General features: G+C 38.6%; 2 protein-coding genes across 2 annotated transcripts; both read left to right on the top strand.

The window, feature by feature from the left end:
- The first annotated feature begins 264 nt into the window (after positions 1-264).
- Positions 265-2387, top strand: LOC115747053 (cytochrome P450 81E8-like). The gene is made up of 2 exons (XM_030683084.2): positions 265-1173; positions 1779-2387. The coding sequence occupies exons 1-2, from the start codon at positions 265-267 to the stop codon at positions 2385-2387; spliced, it is 1518 nt and encodes a 505-aa protein (XP_030538944.2).
- Positions 2388-8890: 6503 nt separating this feature from the next.
- On the top strand, positions 8891-13533 carry LOC115747085 (cytochrome P450 81E8-like). The gene is made up of 2 exons (XM_030683128.2): positions 8891-9911; positions 12780-13533. Exons 1-2 carry the CDS (start codon positions 8979-8981, stop codon positions 13389-13391), a joined length of 1545 nt encoding a protein of 514 aa, XP_030538988.1. The 5' UTR covers positions 8891-8978; the 3' UTR covers positions 13392-13533.
- The last annotated feature ends 5149 nt before the right edge of the window (positions 13534-18682 follow it).

The following is an 18682-nucleotide window of genomic DNA, read 5'->3' as shown; positions in this document are numbered from 1 at the left end:
TTTTCCTCTCGAGATTCAATTTCATGGCTGTTGGAAGCTGTTATTATGTGGTTTTTGAGTAGTATATGCCGTTTAAAAGCGGTAGTTCAATTTGTTGTTGCACTGAAGGATGTCATTGCCGGTTGCCCATCTCTTGCAAATTCAAACATAAGGCCACAACAGCTCCGTCAAAAATTAAGATAACGGCACCGTCATGCGCTGGTCGGGCCCTATAAATATCCACGTTCACCGCAAGCTCTCGAATCAAGCAAAAGCCAAACAAAAATGGAGAATCACAGCTTGCTAATCTTGCTGACAATCTCTGTGATGATTATCGCATTTACTCACAAGCTCTTGCGCAGATTAATCACAAGAACGCCCAAGAAGAACCACCCGCCAAGCCCACCTTCCCTCCCCGTCATCGGCCACCTCCACCTGCTCAAGAAGCCCATCCACCAGACCCTCCTCGCCCTCTCTCGCGTCTACGGCCCAGTCCTCTCTCTCCGCTTCGGAGCCCGCGCCGTCGTCGTCGTCTCCTCCGCGTCCATAGCCGTGGAATGCTTAACCCAGAACGACTTCGTCCTTGCGAACCGACCCCCCTCCAGCGTGAATAAGCTCGTCGGGTACAACAACACCACCCTCATGGCTGCCTCCTACGGCGATCACTGGCGCAACCTCCGCCGCATCAGCGCCGAGGAGATCTTCTCCTCGCACCGCCTCAATGTGTCACTCAGCATCCGTCAGGATGAGGTCAAGCGCCTCCTGAGGAAGCTGCTATTGTGCCAAAGTGGCGGCGGCTTCGCGAGGGTGGAGCTGAGAGCGGTGCTGACGGAGCTGGCGTTCAACGTGATCATGAGGATGATGGCGGGGAAGAGCTACTACGGGGAGGACATGAGCGATGTGGAGGAGGCGGTCAAGTTCAAGGACATCATCAGGGAGCTCGTGAAGTACTCGGGGATCTCATACCCCGGGGACTACCTGCCTCTGCTGAGGTGGATCGACTACGACGGGTACCTAAAGAGGGTGTTCAAGCTTGGAAAGAAGACAGACGGGTTCTTGCAGGGGCTGATCGACGAGCGCCGGAAGAAGGGGGAGAGTGAGGTGGAGAAGAAGAGCATGATCGATCACTTACTGGTGAAGCAGGCGTCGCAGCCGGAGTATTACACGGACGAGATCATCAAGGGCTTCTTGCTGGTGAGTTTTTCTAGATTTCTCTGATCAGCCCTTTCTGATTTTTCTTTTAAAGTTGCTGTCAAGTGGTGTCTTAGATTAATTGACATGGCAGCGATTCTACTCGTAAGTTGGTAAATTTTTAGGATCAAGCATTGCTTAATGGCAACCTTACCAAATCATGTTGAAAATTAAGTTTTTTAATAGAAAAATGCTTCCCTTGCAGTATTGTCAAAGATGATACAATCTCAACCATAGATCCACACATTATCATCACATGTTTGGCATAAAACACTAATTGATTAGAAGATCGTGTGGTACAAAATAATCGACCGCACTGTTAGCCCGTCGGACTAGCAGCTTTCTTTTTTATATACTACTTAACCCGTAGAACTTATTTGTTACACGCTATGTCTCCATAATTATTGATATGCATAGTTAACTATTTGAAGAAGATATGGATAGTTGTAGTTTAAAAAATTAACTAAAATCCAATTCGCTGGCAATGGATGATAATCGCCTAATATATGAGTTACACAATCCAAGTCATGATATGGTGCCTTTTCGCTAGGCTTCTTTGTGAGCCTCGAAGAGGATATGAGTTTAATGTCACGGTTTTAAATAAACAGATACAACCGATTGGTGGAACCGATGCATCATCTATTACAATTGAGTGGGCGCTTGACAATTTGTTCAACCATCCCAACATCTTAAAAAAGGCAAAAGCAGAGATTGATGCCCACTGCGAGGAGCGTTTGGTCGAAGAATCGGATCTCTTGAAGCTACCTTATTTACAGAACATTATCTCAGAGACGCTTCGCTTACATCCACCTGCGCCGCTTCTGATACCTCACTATTCATCGGATGAGTGCGTAATAGGAGGCTATGACATGCCCCGTGGGACAATCGTGCTGATTAATGCTTGGGCCATTCACCGAGACCCCAAACAATGGCCCGATCCAATGGCCTTCAAGCCAGAAAGGTTTGAGAGTGGCGATGGTCGAACGAATAGGTTGATGTTGCCATTTGGGATGGGGAGGAGGTCATGCCCCGGTGAACCTTTGGCTCATAAACTGGTGGGCTTGACTTTGGCTTCGCTCATTCAATGCTTTGAATGGAAGAGGATTGGTGAAGAGGAAGTTGACATAGGGGGGGTTGAAGGTGTGACAATGCCCAAAGAAAAGCCATTGGAGGCTTTGTGCAAAGCACGAGAAATGACGACTGGAGTTCTCTCTTAATCATGTCATGATGTACGAGTGTGGCCCTTTTACGATGTAGTTTCCAATAAGAGGTCGGTTTAAATGAAGTAACCGTGTGCTAGGATTGATTGCTTCTGTTTTACTTCCTAACCGCAGCTAAAGAAATATGCATGTTTGGCGGACATTGCAGGCCCCTTTTTTCAACAACTTTCCAGCGAGGTGGTCTCTTTAAGACGGAAATCGGAGATAGGTCAAATGTAAGGAAAAAGTACTAAAAGAGTTATAAACCTATGGTATTGGGGTATCAATTCAGACACGAACCTTTCAATTGAATCATTTAAGTCCTAAACCTTTTCACATTGGTAGCAATTGAGTTTATCCGACCAATTTATGTTAGAAATTGCTGACGTGAATGTTGATGCTGACATTGATATTTTTTAATAATTTTTTACATTTCTTTTTGATTTTTTGCCCTTGGCCGACCCTTGCCTATGGCACTCGCTCAATCAAGACCAGCCGTTCCCAGCCATGGCCATGAAAGAAAAAGATAGCAAAATAATAATAATAATAATAATAAAATAAACTATTAAAATGATAAAAAGTGTTCACGTCAGCATATATCGTGACACGTAAGATAGCCGAAATCCACATCAACTTTCGACCTAAATTGGCCGAGTGGACTCAATTGGTATCGGTATGATTGGTTTACGACTAAATTTGTCAAATTAAAAGATTTATAATTGAATTGATATCAAAGCAATAAATTTATGGCTTGTTTTATACTTTTTCAGTCAATTCCAATATTAGAGAAAGAAATCAATCAAGTCCTAGACCTTTCTTCTCAACCATGCAGTCAAAATCCTCCTACCAGATAATGACTACGTGGCAGCAGAATACTAGGTAAGTGGGTAACCCTAAAGATGGTTACGATAGGAGACCGAGAAGCGACAATTGAAAGTATCTATTTACTAATTACATCTTTTTGGGCCAATCACACCACCTGAACAATTTTAGGACTTAAATTGCATTCCATACTTGAAGCTTGAAGATTATATGAATTGATAAACTCATATTTGAGGTAAAATCAAGATAAAGAAAGAGGCCGTTTGGTTATGTTTACTTGTGTTAGTTCTAACTAATTTATATTTATTTTACTTATATAGCTTGCGAAAGTCATAATCCTGTCGTAAAATAAATAAAAACTAAATTACTAGCATTTGTACATGAATACCATCGTTCATTGATATTATTTGACGTACTCAAATATTGTTTTTAATCAGAAAAAAGGCTTAGATAAACTAAGAGCAACTTAAATGATTTGCAAATATGAAAAATGAACGCAACCCAATGGCCTCAAGATTTCAATAAGAGTCTCTCCTCGCAACGCCTCTCTCGACGTCCGGAGGTAAGAGATCAGCCTTCTCCTCCTAAATCCTTTTTGAGGGTTGAGCTGAAGTGTCAACAGAGCTGACACTTGTTGGGTTCTTTTCAAAGGTGAACCGCCACAATGGATTACTAAGCCAAAGACTTAGCGTGGACACTCCCAAGATCCATCCCAATTGCAACTCTAGAGTTTTGATTAATTAATTAATTAAACATGCAATTCAATTCATTTAGGAGCCACCAATAATATATTACAGGCCGATTAGAAACCCAAGTAAAGTATGGGAGAACATCTTACTTTGCAAACTAGAGATGTCATAATTTAAAAAAAAAAAAAAAGAAACTAGAGATTTCATAGATACATGGACTTGATTATGCTTGATAAAATCTAACACCATTTCGGTACATTTTCACTTCACTTAAATAATAGTTTGCAACCTATCCTGGTCAATTTTAATCCTAAATCACCAACATGTGAAAGGTGATCATGCTGATGCGCAACTAAAAAAGTAGAACTCAATAATCAAAACCGTATGTAAATCGCTTAGGAAGATAGAAAAAACTTGGATGTGCTAAGCAAATTATTGTACTATGGTACATGCTAGAGAAAATCTCAAATTCCACCATATATGACCAATTTTGGTGGCCAAACATTTGTAGCACGATATGAGAATCTTCCCAATCATGCTCCCCTTATCAAATGCGTATCAAACACCATTATGGGTCATTTATATAATTTAGACGTCACATTCATTAGTCTAAAATGGCCCAAAAAAAAAAATGCATGCATATGTGGAAGATAAGAATGTACAACTGATGCAACATAGTAAGGACAGTGACCAATGAAATTACATCCTCGTATATTAAAGTAAGTTTGCAGCGCTTTACTTTCTGAATTTTTTTTTTTTTTTTTGCTTGTATATAATTTATCTCTATGTTCAAGAGGAAACATACGATAAATATCATCATACAGTATAAATTTATTAACGATTATAGAAAACTAGGGCACGGAACACGCATCAGAGGCTAGCGTGGGTGTTTCTCTGCCTCACGTGCTGCCCTCATCTTCTTCCTTCGGCCGGGTGTCGCGCTCCGGTTCACGACGCGTTTGCATACGACAATTGGAAATCCATCAAATAAAGGTCAATTTTAGGCCATTTAGATCGTAATTGTCATGTTTTAGTCGATTATCAGTAGTGGGAGGCCATGTTTGCAAGAATTAATATGAAATTAAACTCGAATTTGACAAATTGTAACCGAAAATATTTGATGAACTAATACAAATAAATCTGACAAAAAAAAAGAGAACTAATAGCATTAAACTTGTATCGATAATGCTCCATTTATTTCACGAAAAATATGACGTTTTGGAAAAATATTTTCCAATGTTTGGTTGAAATATGAAAAAAAAATCCTAAAATATTTTCTATCATTTGGTATGGAAAATCGGATTTGATTTTCCTCCTTGCAATCCTTTGAACAATTTTTTTGGTTCTTTTTTTGTTTTTTCTTTTCATTTTTTTAAAAAATAATTTTTTATTTTTTATCTTTATCTTTTTTAATTTTTTCGTTTATTTTTTTTTTTCCCTTCTAGTTTCGGCCGGTCTCGGTGGTCTCTGGCTCGCCTGAGGCCTTGGAGCTCTAGCCTTGTCATTGATTAAATTTTGACAAAGTGTTATGTAATTCGTCTTTGATTAACTTCCAACAAAACATATCTATTACTTGTGATTCGCTAATTCAGTCCAGAATCGCCTTAGAACCTGACTCCTCTTAATAGAACCGAAGAACCAATTTGGTGAAAGGTCTTTTCATTGACAACCATTTTCGGCGAAACAATAACAGCCAAGCTCGATGGCACGAGGTTGTCCGGGCAAAATATATATCATTCGAGGACGTGTTCTCTGCATCTGAATCATTAGCATAAAAAGCAACGAGTTTTCACCTTCTGGAGTTATGTTCCTCCTCCTCAAGCTCAATCCCGTGCCCCATCAGAGTACCAATAAGCCTCGTCCATTGAGAGAGGTTGAATCCTGAGAGCTTCCCGAATGGAGATTTGGGTTCAAAGTAGCTTGTTGACATCTTCTGTGTTTGTGTATGTCTACCCTTGGCTAACAAAACCATTTAGGATGTATGTGTAGTGCGTATACATCTTAATGGCGTTTTCATGCGGCTTCGTCTTGGGCATTTCGTAGTTGTCCGGTGGAATGTTCATTTTCATCTCTCTGACTCTGTCTGTGCCACCGTAAGTCCCCTTGCCTGTTCTTCTAGGGATATGATTGCAGGAGCCGGGAGGTGAATGTTGAAACCAAAACAATAACAATGACTTTGGGAAATTTAGAACAATGGCACAAAATAAAGATCGAAGGGAGAAAATCTCATATTGGAATGCTTTCTAATGGATACTTAATATAACACTCGTCCTCACGTCCTCATATAACAGTAGAACACGTGAAATATCTTTCATGAAGACAAATTTTCAACACTCATTAAATGAGCCATTGAAAAACATGTTCTGACCTAGACTAATGAAAAATGTCCACAAAATACACTAACAAAAAGTCAAATAAAGATATTTTTCAACATTCATTAAATTTAACTTTTTGTTAGTGTATTTTGTGGACATTTTTCATTAGTCTAGGTCAGAACATGTTTTTCAATGGCTGTGGGAGGAGCACTAGCGATGAGCAACCCTGTGGTGGCAGCGATCACGCACGTGCTGCACAACAATCAGGAGTTCCCGTTCGTGCGAGGGATGGAGGACCTGTTGAAGAAGACGTGCTGGAGGAGATGATGAACAGGAGGGGAGGGGAGGGAAGGGGAGGAGAAAAAAAAGAAAAACAGAAAAAAAAAAAAAAGGTTAAAAGATTAAAAGACAAAAATATCCTTCAATTAGGCCTTTATTTAAAACGATTTGAGCCATTCAGACTCTTATTTAAAATGATGTTCACTTTAAATCCTTATTTCGAACTCTTTTTTTAAAATCTCACTAAATGAAATGCATAAAAGACAAGACAAACGTGGCCCTTTTTCTTCGTTCTTCAACAATAGCCTTCCTACATTTATGGTGAATAGTATTTTTTGTCTTTTTTACTATTCGTGAATAGTTCTTACTATTCATAAATAATTTTCCTACTATAGCTGCAAGAATCCTTCGTCTTTTTCCTATCTTCATTCTCCTTTCCTGGCCCTACCATGAAGCCATCAACACCTAAATTCAAAAACTGCGACAAATATGCTCAAATCCAAAATCAATTTTACTTTAGTCAAACAGCAATGGCGGTTTTTTCTGCACCACTCATTGCAATATGCTGGGCGCATTCCCAACATATTGCAGAGCTCTTTCTACAAAGCACTTGGGAATGGATCAAAGATGTGACGAGCAAGACTTCAAATCTCTATTGATAATGCTTATAACTGCTCTCTAATTTTATAAATTCTTATGTTGCCCCTATCAGATCAAATCGCGAGGTGTAGTATAATTTATAATATATACCCATCATCTAGAGGTGTTAAAATGTTTTTTTTTAACTCATTTTATTAAATATGAGTTACTCAAGATTTAAAAAATAAATTGTTAATAGGTTTGAGTTGCAAACTTTATGATGTGTGGGTTTTAAATGAGTTTAAAAACAATCCTATATTTTAACCCATTTATAACTCATTTAGTTTAAGAATTTGCTTACGTGACAGTCCCCCTATGTCAGACAGTGGGACGGTCACTGTATTGCCACACAAACTTGATTTGAATTTTGACTCCCCATTTCCTTTTTTTTCACTTTTATGTATTTATATTGAAAGCTATAATTAGAAGACAAAGTATAAAAGATAATTATGTTTCTATTTTTTTTTTTTGAGTTATTAAAAATTGAGCAAAGCTAAGATGACAGTCTATGAGAGTGTGAACTCACGCGAACCATATATTCGCATGATATACTTGTCGGCCAAAAGTCCACGTTTGACATGTACGCATTCTATATCCACGTGATATACTTATCGCCCAAAAGTCTACGTCCGACATGTACCGTTCAAGTTGCACCATTGAGTAAATGTGTGGGCCGTCTTATGATTTTGTTTTCCAATTTTAGTTAACAATAAAAACACATAAAGTAAATAAAGAAAAAAGAAAAAGAAAAATGTGGAGTCAAAATGCTGAAACCGAATCAGCAAGTGATCGATTTCCACAAATCAAAATTGTGGCCATAAAGTGACTGTCCACTGTCATTTTTTGAAGGACGATCAGTTTAGCCAAATCCTTTAGTTTATAAAAGTTATTAGTTAAGTCAACTCATTCGTGTGCCTCTTGAGCAGTTACTATATCGTATATATTCTTTTTAATGTATGTTTTTTTAATGTGTTATTTTTATTTTTTATTTTTTGCTCTTTTAAATAACAAATTAAAAGTCTGATCGGCTTGATCGCCGGCCAGCCACCGGCTGTCGCCAAAAAGGAAAAAAATGAAGAATGAGGAAAGTAAACTTGAATCTTGAGCCCCACGCCTCAACTTTGTATCATCATCTACTAAGAATATCCTGTTCCCACCCCCGGACAAACACTACACTACAAAAGGCACAAAAAGGTAAAGAAAGAGAGAAACAAAACGTTAGCAATAATCGTTTATCTAGGGACGTCCCCAAAAGGAGAGGTCATTTTCCTGTCTATCTTTTTTTTTTTTTTTTAAATGGGCACAATTATAACATATTTAAATTTTTTTGTTAATTCTCCATTTATTTCTCCAAAGTGATTGTTGAACAAAAATTTTACCTTTTTTTTTTCAATTCTTGTTCCTGCTTCAAATCTATTACCGAATTAGATAATTTGAGAATCAAAATCATTTACGAGAATAGAATTAGAGGATTAGAATCGTTGTCAAACAAGTCATAAAAATCTTACGTTACCTCGTTGCATCAACTTGATTAATATTTGTACTAGACCACCGTACCATCCATGGTGACAGTAAATAGCACCGACCACTTTGCAAATACTTTATTTTGCACCACAATTACCGAGCAAATTGATAACTACGGTGATCATTGACATCGATGAATCCTTTGTATCTTACGTGAATCCCATCATATAAAAAGAAGTCAAGATAATGAAAACTCATTTTTCAGTGAGCACTGCTTCCTAATGTGCTGCGTATTGTACATCAAATATTTTTGTGTACCTCAACTAGTGTCCGGCAAAAAAACATACTCCATCAATCTTTGCTCATCCTGTCCAAACCCTTCCAAAATTCAAAACCCAGACATGGAATTTTCTCCATCCTCCACCTTCTATTCTCTGGCTCTCCTCCTCTTCATCGCTCTCAAGCTCTTGTGGCGATGGCTAAACCAACCCAAAAGCCTCCCACCAAGTCCACCTACCATCCCCATCATCGGCCACCTCCACCTCCTGAAATTCCCCCTCCACCACACCCTCCACGCCCTCTCCCAAACCTACGGCCCCATCTTCTCTCTCCGCTTCGGCTCCCGCCAGGTGGTCGTCGTCTCGTCGGCGGAAGCCGTAGAAGAGTGCTTCACCACAAACGACGTCGCGCTCGCCGGCCGCCCAGCCCTTCTCGCCAGCAAGCACCTCGGCTACAACTGCACCTCCGTCGCCTCTGCCTCCTATGGAGACCACTGGCGCAACCTACGCCGCATCTGCACCCTCGAGATCTTCTCCACCACCCGCCTCAACGGTTTCTTGCCCATCCGGAGGGACGAAATCAAGCGGCTCCTCCTGAAACTCCGCAAGATATCATCCTGCGATCAAGCGCCTGATGAGGTCTTCACAAAGGTGGAGCTGCAATCGATGCTCTCCGAACTGCCGTTCAACATCATAGTGCGGATGGTGGCCGGGAAGAGATACTACGGCCAGGACGTGACCGACGCCGAGGAGGCAGCATCGTTCCGGGAGATGATGACGGAGATGCAGAGGTACGGCGGCGCTTCGAATCCAGGGGACTTCTTGGGGGTTCTGAGGTGGGTCTTCAGGGGATTCGAGAAGAAAGTGGTGAGGTTGAGCAAGAAAACGGACGCGTTCTTGCAAAACTTGATTGAAGAACACAGAGGGGGAAAGGATGAAAATGGCGGTCGTGGTGGTAATTTAGAGAGCAAGAACACTATGGTGGATCACTTGCTGGCGCTGCAGGAGTCTCAACCGGAGTATTACACCGACCGGATTATTAAAGGGCTTATGCTGGTACGTAGATAACTACAAATCTTTCCATCTCATTGAACCTAAGTTAAGCATGTTGATAGTCGACAAATTAAGTTCTTAAACTAAGAAGCTTTTCGCTGAGTTGGTCGTTGCTCGTTTTACTATACTTCCCTCTGCGTTATGCTTATCAACAGATATGTTGATAATAAATCCGTAGTTGAATCTTCCACACACACACACACACACACACACAATGGCGTGCGTGACTTAAATTTATTTTGTCCTTTTTCTTACTTTTGTCATTTTCCTTTTTTTTTTTTTTTGTCCATTTCCATTTTTTTTTAAATTAGATTTAGACAGCTGCCCTGCGGGTATGTGGATAAGGATTTTCACGAATAGGAAAGTCCATTGGAGATAATAGACACGACGATCTTGGCCAGAATGACCCGTGACCTGTGCTGCATTTCCTAGTTAGGTCAGAATAATCTGGAACTTCCTTGTCTTACTTTTTTTTGGTCATATCTTCCTTGTCTTACCTGAGAGGGCAACTTTCGTTCGAGGACTAGATAAGGTTATACGTGGATCCAGCAAGACAATCAATAGCATTCGGCTATTAAATAGTAAACTAGTCTACTAATAGGCTTTTTTATATAATTATTTAAGACAATAAGATAAATAATACCAAAATAATCAATCAAGAATATGTTATAAGAGATATGCATAATCAAGTAGGTATCCTAATATCGCTAGTATTCCCTCAAACACAAAGTGAATTAGAAATCAACTTCGAGTTTGAAAAAGAATATGGACAATATCACAAAATCTTGGATTAAAATGAGCTCAACGGATCCGAGGCGAGGCGATGTGTGATGACACCAGGCTTCCATTAACGAGGAGATTTCAAAATGTTGGTCGTTGAGTCTATTAGTTGTGCTGACTTCTCGAAATGAGAAGTGAAAAGTCGAGAATCAGAGAGGAAACAACAGCTGGCCGATGCGGCCGGCTTGCAAAATAGTAATTGAGTGACGCAGCCTATACGGCCGGCGTCGTAGCATCAAGTGACCTATACAGCTAGATTGAAAAAATAGTTATTAAGCGATGCGTATGGTATCAAAGAAAAGCCACCTTCGTAAAAAAGGGTCGATTGTGTGACACAACCGGTGCGGTTGGCATCGAAACACGACATCATTGAATGGACTCGACTAAGTACTTCTTCATATGGACTCATGTGCATGGAATGAATGTTATTGAGTGGCGAGATGAATTTATTTTGCTATAGGGTGCACCGAATGCAAATTGCACCTAGTACACTAGGGTTGACTCGGAGAAAATGAGGCTCTGATATCAAGTCAAGAATGGTTATGCGGAATTGAGGATATCCTCACTTAGAATCAAATGGTGAACCCCATCAAACACCAAACTCATTGACCCATATGAATTATTGATGGCAGTACCAACAAGATTTCAACTATCAAGTAATGAGAATAATAGAATCAAAGCACGTATCTCATTATCAAAGTCAATCTTAATCGAAACCAATTATCTAATATGATCGGCAACCGACGCACATTTGCCCATGTTTAAGTTAAACAAACATCACACTAAGTAGACCTTGTTGATTGCGATGTGCTTTCGTACATGTTCGACATGGCCTTCCTCAAACCCGCAAGGGTATTCTCTTTCAAGATATTAAACGTGACATTACAAGCTAACATCAGCCGAATAACACCCGATACTTGTATATCTAGTAATTCTCAATCAGTTTGCTTTATTGACTTTGGATTCTTCCAAAACAAGGGTCAGTGCAGATTCTTTTGGTACAAATAATTCTTAATTTGCATATTCCAATAACGATAATCCTTCCCATCTAATTTTTTTATTCTCACTTTTCCTTCTTTTGTCATCATCATTGCCAAACCTAGCTCTAATATTAATTGTTACGAAATTAAGAAATTGAATAATAAAATAAACATAACAAGAAAATAAATTGGACACCAAATTTATGTTGTTTGGTTAGTGTGTCCTGCATCCATAAGGAGAGCAGAACAAAATTTCATTGTTAGTGAAGTAATATAATGGAGATTACAACCACACTCGAGTCACCCAAACATTCTCACTATTTCTTAGTTCCCAATTACACCCACAACTCAATAGTATTTAACCCTTACAATTTGTTGCTAAACAATCTCTCAATCTCACAAAAGCATTATCTAAAATCTTAACACTAGATTTTCCGGACTTCAAACACTTGAGATGTAATTCACGGGCACAAACTCTTCTTGGATGCTCTTCACGAAGAAATCCCGCTACTTATACAGAAGAGAGTTGGATCCAAAATAGGAAACTTCCTTTTCAGGAAACCTATGCATTCGAGGGAATCAATGAAATTAGAAAACCTACTTAAATTCATTTTTTAGCTTGAACTTGAGACATATATTCAACACCCATCCAGCTATAATGAATAATGGTTTCCATGGTGGTCCCATTACGAGTATATTTATCTTTGCGTACCTAATTTAGTATTCATGACTCGTGAAATGGATATGATGATTAACTTAGCGTGGACATTGTAAAACTTAATTGAGAAGAACATCAACTTATGATGATTCTGAGAATGGATTGTTTTAGGATGTGCTTAACAGAGCAATGAACTCGTGTATTCGCATTCAAAAGCAATATAATGATATAATGAATACAAGATATATGAACAAACTTAATTTTGTGAATCAGCCCTAGTCTACCTAGCATCATTTTCACACTGTTATCTTCTTCTTTTTTTCCCCTTCCGGTGAATATTAACCCCCATCCACAAGGACGACAATGTCACTCTCTCGTTAGATGATAACTTGTGAAGTCTGTTCAACAGATATGGCAACGACCTATACCTCTTATATTTTCAGCATTACGCAGGTTATGATTGTAGCCGGTACCGACACTTCAGCCGTGACGCTTGAATGGGCAATGTCGGAGCTACTCAACAATCCTGATGTTCTAAAGAAAGCTGCTGAGGAGTTGGATAATGTAATTGGTGAGCAACAATTGATAGACGACGCCGACGCTTCGAAGCTTCCCTATCTACAAAACATTATATTGGAAACTCTGCGGTTACATCCAGCAGCTCCACTTCTACTCCCACACATGTCCTCCGAGGATTGCTCCATAGGTGGATACAATGTCCCTCATGACACCATAGTACTTGTCAACGCATGGGCCATTCACAGGGACCCGAAACTGTGGGATGACCCAAAGAGTTTTAGGCCGGAGCGGTTTGAAAATGGTGAAGTTGGACCCTACAAGTTGTTGCCGTTCGGGGTTGGAAGACGGGCATGTCCTGGAGCGAACTTAGCCCACCGGGTCCTGAGCTTAACTTTAGGGTCTTTGGTTCAATGTTTCGAATGGAAGAGAGTGAGCAACGAACTGGTGGACATGACTGAAGGAAGAGGCGTGACTATGCCTAAGGTGGTGCCCTTGGAGGCCATGTGCAAACCACGTACGATCATGGCCAAGATTATCGACCTGTGAGTAGCTATCGACACATTTGCTTGTCCTACTATATATGTTTTTACCAAATGTGTGATGTAATGAGACCTGAAAGTATGGTAAAATTTAATCAGACAGTGCAGCGTATTGAGACTCATTTATAACATATTGCTTAGTCTTTACAGTCATTATGACTTGGCTAATTGTCCCATTAATTAGTTGTCGATTTAATATAGGTGATTAATTAAGAAAATCTGGAAAAAAAAGCCCCAACGTAGACGTTAAATACTTCTAGATCTCTAATTTGGAATGCATTAGTCTTAGGACACTCATTCATGTGTGCATTGTCCGCAAAAGAAAGGAGGACGAGGAGGAGGAGGAGGAGGGGGGGCAGGTGGGGGGTGTGGTGGGTGGTGGGGTGACTGGTGTGGGGTGGGGTGGGTGAAGGGGAGGAGGAAGAAGGTAAATACTACAATTGTGGTGGGTGGTTGGCAGAATAATTACTTAACAATGATCATAGCAATAGGGAATTATATTTGCTAATTCAAGTTTTTATATAGGGTTAAAGATTAAACTTTTATAGAGAAATATATTTATTATACCGCCAAACATTCTATAAATATATATTTATATTATATAACAGAATCCCCTTTGAGTGTTGTTTTTAATTATGCCACGTGGGATTGTAGTTTGCCAGTATTGCCTTCTCCACATGGCAAGAAAATGTTTTACTGCTTTCTCCACAAAAGTAGCGCCACGTAGACGCCACCTCAGCCCAACATTCAAATTTTCAAGCTATTAATTTAATTCCTTTTCATATTCATAACCTATATAATGTTCATTCACTGTTCAGTTATTCTTCTCAGAAAGATTAGAAGCTTTTCTAATCGTCTGATTCTTCTCTTAAAGAGCTTCAGCTTCCCTAAAAAAGGTAAAATCAACCTTTCACCATTTCTCAATGTGCTTGAAAGCTATCTTCCTCCAGAATAATCGCATATGCAGGACAATTATTTCCTATGCAAAACAAGGTAAGAACTAAGAAGAGAGGTTTTAGGAGATTGTTATAGGTAGCATCCTTAATTTTGGTTTAGGAGATTGTTATAGGTAGCATCCTTAATTTTGGTTAAAAACCCGTTTGGGTGGAACTTATTAGAAACTTTTGGCTCACAATTTAGAGGTTCTTGATTTATTTAGGGAAAAAGACCCCCAAAACCTTAAACTATGGCCACCGTGATAAATTTACTACATTTTTTTTGTGATACAGAAAACCGCAAACTTGTACCTATATAATACATTTATCCCAAACTTGTACCAGTGTGACTTATTTACTCCAAACTTCCAAAAACTCTAAATTTATATCTATGTGACACATGTTACCTTAAATTTGGGTTAAATGTGTTACATGCCTACAAGTTTGGATTTTTGGTGTAGCAAAAAAATAATTTGGGATAAATGTGTCACACTGGTACAATTTTGATGTCACAAAAAAAGTTTAAATTAAATGTCTCACAAGGGTACAGTAAATATGTCACATGGAGCATAGTTTAGAATTTTTGGTGGTTTTGTTGCTTTATTTTATGCTTTTGTTTTTCGTAGCTATATAATGGACCTAAATATAACCTTTTAAATTTTACTTCACTCTTTAATTCCTAGTAGGAAAATGCTTAGATGACTACACTATTACTTTGCAGTCTACACCCCATAAATGAGAAAAAAAAGTTGCTCAATGTAAGTTTAAAGGGAAAAATATTAGATAATATAAAAATGGGAACTATTGGAAATCTGTTTAGAAAAGACAAGAAGGTAAGAACAATGTCAGAGGCGTGCAAGCATTTTCCTTAAGGATAATTTCACCCCTTGGAGCACGATACTCGATGGGCAAAGCTTCTAGTGGATATCCTTCCAAGATATAGCAGACTTTCTTATACATTCCACACTGAATATTAAAAAGAATATGAACAATGTTATGTGTATAACCCAAGAATAGAATAAAAGATGTGTCGAGGAAATGAAATTCTCTATCTCAATTAGAGAGTCGGGATTGTGGTTTGAAATCTAATTTATATCCAATGAAAAAGAATCGTGTTATGACCGTTAGCAGGCCATTATATGACCTATGAAAAGCCGTTACAAAACCGCTACATAATGATTGGCTTCCACTTTTGTCATAGCTACTATTAAACTTTTTATCAAATATTTCAAAACTGCTGAAATATTCAAAATTCATATAACCGCAAATATGAAATTGTATGCAGTTGATTTAATTCTTGTATTACATTTTAAGGTGATTATCTTTTCTATTATTTACTTCAATCTTCAATTACATTCTAAAGAATTATACTTTCATACTATTAACCTTTTATATGATTTTAAAAATCTAAGCTAGTAATCCCTTGGATTGGACTACATTGAACTATTTGACCAATAATTCTGATTTTAATAGAAATTATTAAGTATAAGTACTAAAAACAATGCAAACATGATTGTCTGCGTTATACAAACATGTTGTGCTTTATTCAGGTCACGTACAAGAACTGCAGTTCTCTTTTTTTTTTTTTTCAAATATTGAAGGCTATTTTCTTTTATTGAGCTTTTTTTTTTTTTTTTGTCTATGCCAGTTATACTCCAAATATGCGATGGTGAATTAGTTTTCATTTTCCACCTTGCGCGATGTCCCCGAGAACCCTTGCTTGAGGTTGCACGATCTTAGGCGATGGCAACTTGCGGTCACAGGACCCTTTGATGTCGTGCAATCTCAAGTGACAATCGCCAGTGTCAGATTTGGCTCGCTAGCAACCTGATCCCTTTGTTGGATTCTGATGAAGCGTTAGTTCATTTATTTTATATAATGAATAGCTAAAGTCCTTTATAAGTACGATTTTTTCAAATATCATTTTAACCAAAATTACTTCCTAGTTTCTAATACACTTTTAAGTTACACTCTACCAAACCCTCTTTATATTTCAGCAAACCCTTTTAGCTTAATGTCCTTTGCATTTCTGAAAAAGAAAAAAGAAATCTCAAAGTCGAATCAAACGTAGTCGGTAGTCCTAATAATTAATTATCACGAAAATAAGTTCACATGTAGAGATGGGAGAGAAACCAAGGGGAGCAGGTCTTGATTCCAGAAACTGTCATTATCTACTGTCAGCATTCAACACACGGTTGAATGGGTGCCATGTGTACACATAAATCTGCCGTGTGAGATTGCCTTTAAATTCTAATCGCACACCTCCCTTGAATTGGTTGGCAACTATTGAAAATTTTTAAATTCAATTTGATTCAAGCAAGTCGTAAGAATGATCTAAAAGCCTTGTTATTGACAAGAAAAACTGGACCAATCTTTCAATAGTATTATGACGTGGCTAATTGACGCATTAGAAAATCGTTACCTAATCCAAAAAGTCTAGATAAAAACAGTAAGAAAAACTTCACGTGCGATTGCTTTCGCAATGTAAGATATTTAAAATATTCGAATATAGAACTTGAAACGGTCAAAGGATCTATTTTCTTTTTTTCTTTTTTCTTTTTTGAAAAACACATACCAAACTTCCGTGACCTTCCACGCCTTTGAATTAGAAAAGTTGTTGGGTAATAAAATGCTTTTCTCTTTCTCATTTTTAACTGGTTTGAACCAGCCATCTACATTTACTTATAGTTCTTTTGCTTAGAAATGAACTTTTTGAGTGAGATTAATCGCAGCCCTCGCCTGCTCTCGTTGCAGACATCAAGGGCCACCATGCCCTCGCTTCACCAGATCTAGCAAGGGAGGCGAGGGCCACGATGCCCTCATAGTGGCCCTTGAGGACTCGCGATGCCCTCGCTAGCCTCAGTGAGGGGCCGCGAAGCCTCTCCCGCAATTACCGGGTGCTTCACGGCCTTGCCCATGGGCCGAAGGGGGTCGTACGCCCTCAATCATTGGTCGATGGAGGTCATCGACCCTCAACCAATGTTCAGCTCGTTGAGCCAAAAAAGAAAAAAAAGAACAAAAAAAAATCAACAAAAAATTAGCAAAAATTATTCATGTCAATACTTGTGCTGTAACATAAGACAGCCGATGTCTATGTCAGCGATTTTCGAGCAAAAATTGATAGGATGGACTCAAGTGAAAAAACATGAAAAAGTTTAGGATTAATTGGTAAAATTAAAAAGTTCAGCACTGAATTGGCAAAGATGCTTTTAGGATTTTTTGGATAACCTCCCCTTGAGATTTGCAAGCTATTAATTTAATTCCTTTTCACGTTGATAGCCTATATTAATTTCAATTCGCTGTTCGATTATTCTTCCCTAATTATAAACTTTCCTAATCATCTCATTCTTCTCGCGAAGACTACGAACTTTCCTGATTATCTGATAGAAGTAGTACAGGCACGCAATGTAAAACCAACCTTTTACCATTGCTTAAAGATTATTTTCCTCACGTACAGTCGCATATGCAAGGCAATATTTTTCTATACAAAACAAGGTTAGTACGAGAGTTTCTCAGGAAGATTAGTAGAATGACATCCTTTATTTTGCTTAAAAAACTCGACTGGGTCAATAATATTAGAAACTTCTTGCTAGCACGTTAGAGGGTCTTGATTTCTCTCTCTCTCCTTTTTTTTTTTTTTGGGTCGAGTGAGTCGATTATATTACTGATTATACATATCTTTCGATATCCCTTCTTCAATTCAGAGGGCGTGTTTGTTTGGGAGAGAACTCTATGGAAAAGAAAGGAATCATTTTTCAGGAAGACGGTTTTTTTTCTTTTGTTTGATGATGTGTTACTAAAAATGTTTTCTGGTGTTTCGTTCTCATTTAGAAAACAATTTCAAACGCACGACTTTATCCGAGGCAAAACAAAAAATTCAAATTTTTAGTTAGTTTTCATATTATATTAATTTTTGTCTTGTTGTCTTTGTGTTCTTTTTTTGCCGGTCGCGGGGACTCGGCGATAGCTGATGACGGCCACTTGAGGTCAAGCCTCAACAAATCCTGGCGAGGTTTGACCTAGCCGGCATCCTTAAGAGCTCAAACCGGAGCTTGCCGGCCTCTTGGCGAGCTCGACCTCGCGTGGCCGGTCATCGGCCTTTGTCGAAGCTGGGCAAACCGTGGAAGAAATAAAATAAAATATCAAAAATTCAATATTAACAATTTAGAAAGTGTTTTCACCTCTTTAGATTTAGGAATTCACTTTCCTAATTTTATACATGAATTTTCTATTGATAGAAAAGTGTTTTCCGTTGACTAAGTCTTGTTTGGTGAACTAAATTGGTAAAAGTCCAAAAAATCAATTCCCTAATAACAGTTTCACTCAAACAAATGCATCCTAAATAACCACTCATTTTAGCCCA

This window comes from Rhodamnia argentea, chromosome 1 (genome assembly GCF_020921035.1).
Source record: "Rhodamnia argentea isolate NSW1041297 chromosome 1, ASM2092103v1, whole genome shotgun sequence".
NCBI lineage: Eukaryota > Viridiplantae > Streptophyta > Magnoliopsida > Myrtales > Myrtaceae > Rhodamnia > Rhodamnia argentea.
Note: the sequence above shows the minus strand (reverse complement) of the source record. Positions and strands in the feature narration are given on the sequence as shown.

What these genes read in the sequence shown, in the direction of transcription:
- LOC115747085 (XM_030683128.2), top strand. Translation starts at nt 8,979, where the DNA reads ATGGAATTTTCTCCATCCTCCACCTTCTATTCTCTGGCTCTCCTCCTC. An exon ending in TTATTAAAGGGCTTATGCTG is followed by an intron (nt 9,912 to 12,779) that starts GTACGTAGATAA and finishes AGCATTACGCAG; the next exon opens with GTTATGATTGTAGCCGGTAC.
- LOC115747053 (XM_030683084.2), top strand. Translation starts at nt 265, where the DNA reads ATGGAGAATCACAGCTTGCTAATCTTGCTGACAATCTCTGTGATGATT. An exon ending in TCATCAAGGGCTTCTTGCTG is followed by an intron (nt 1,174 to 1,778) that starts GTGAGTTTTTCT and finishes TTAAATAAACAG; the next exon opens with ATACAACCGATTGGTGGAAC.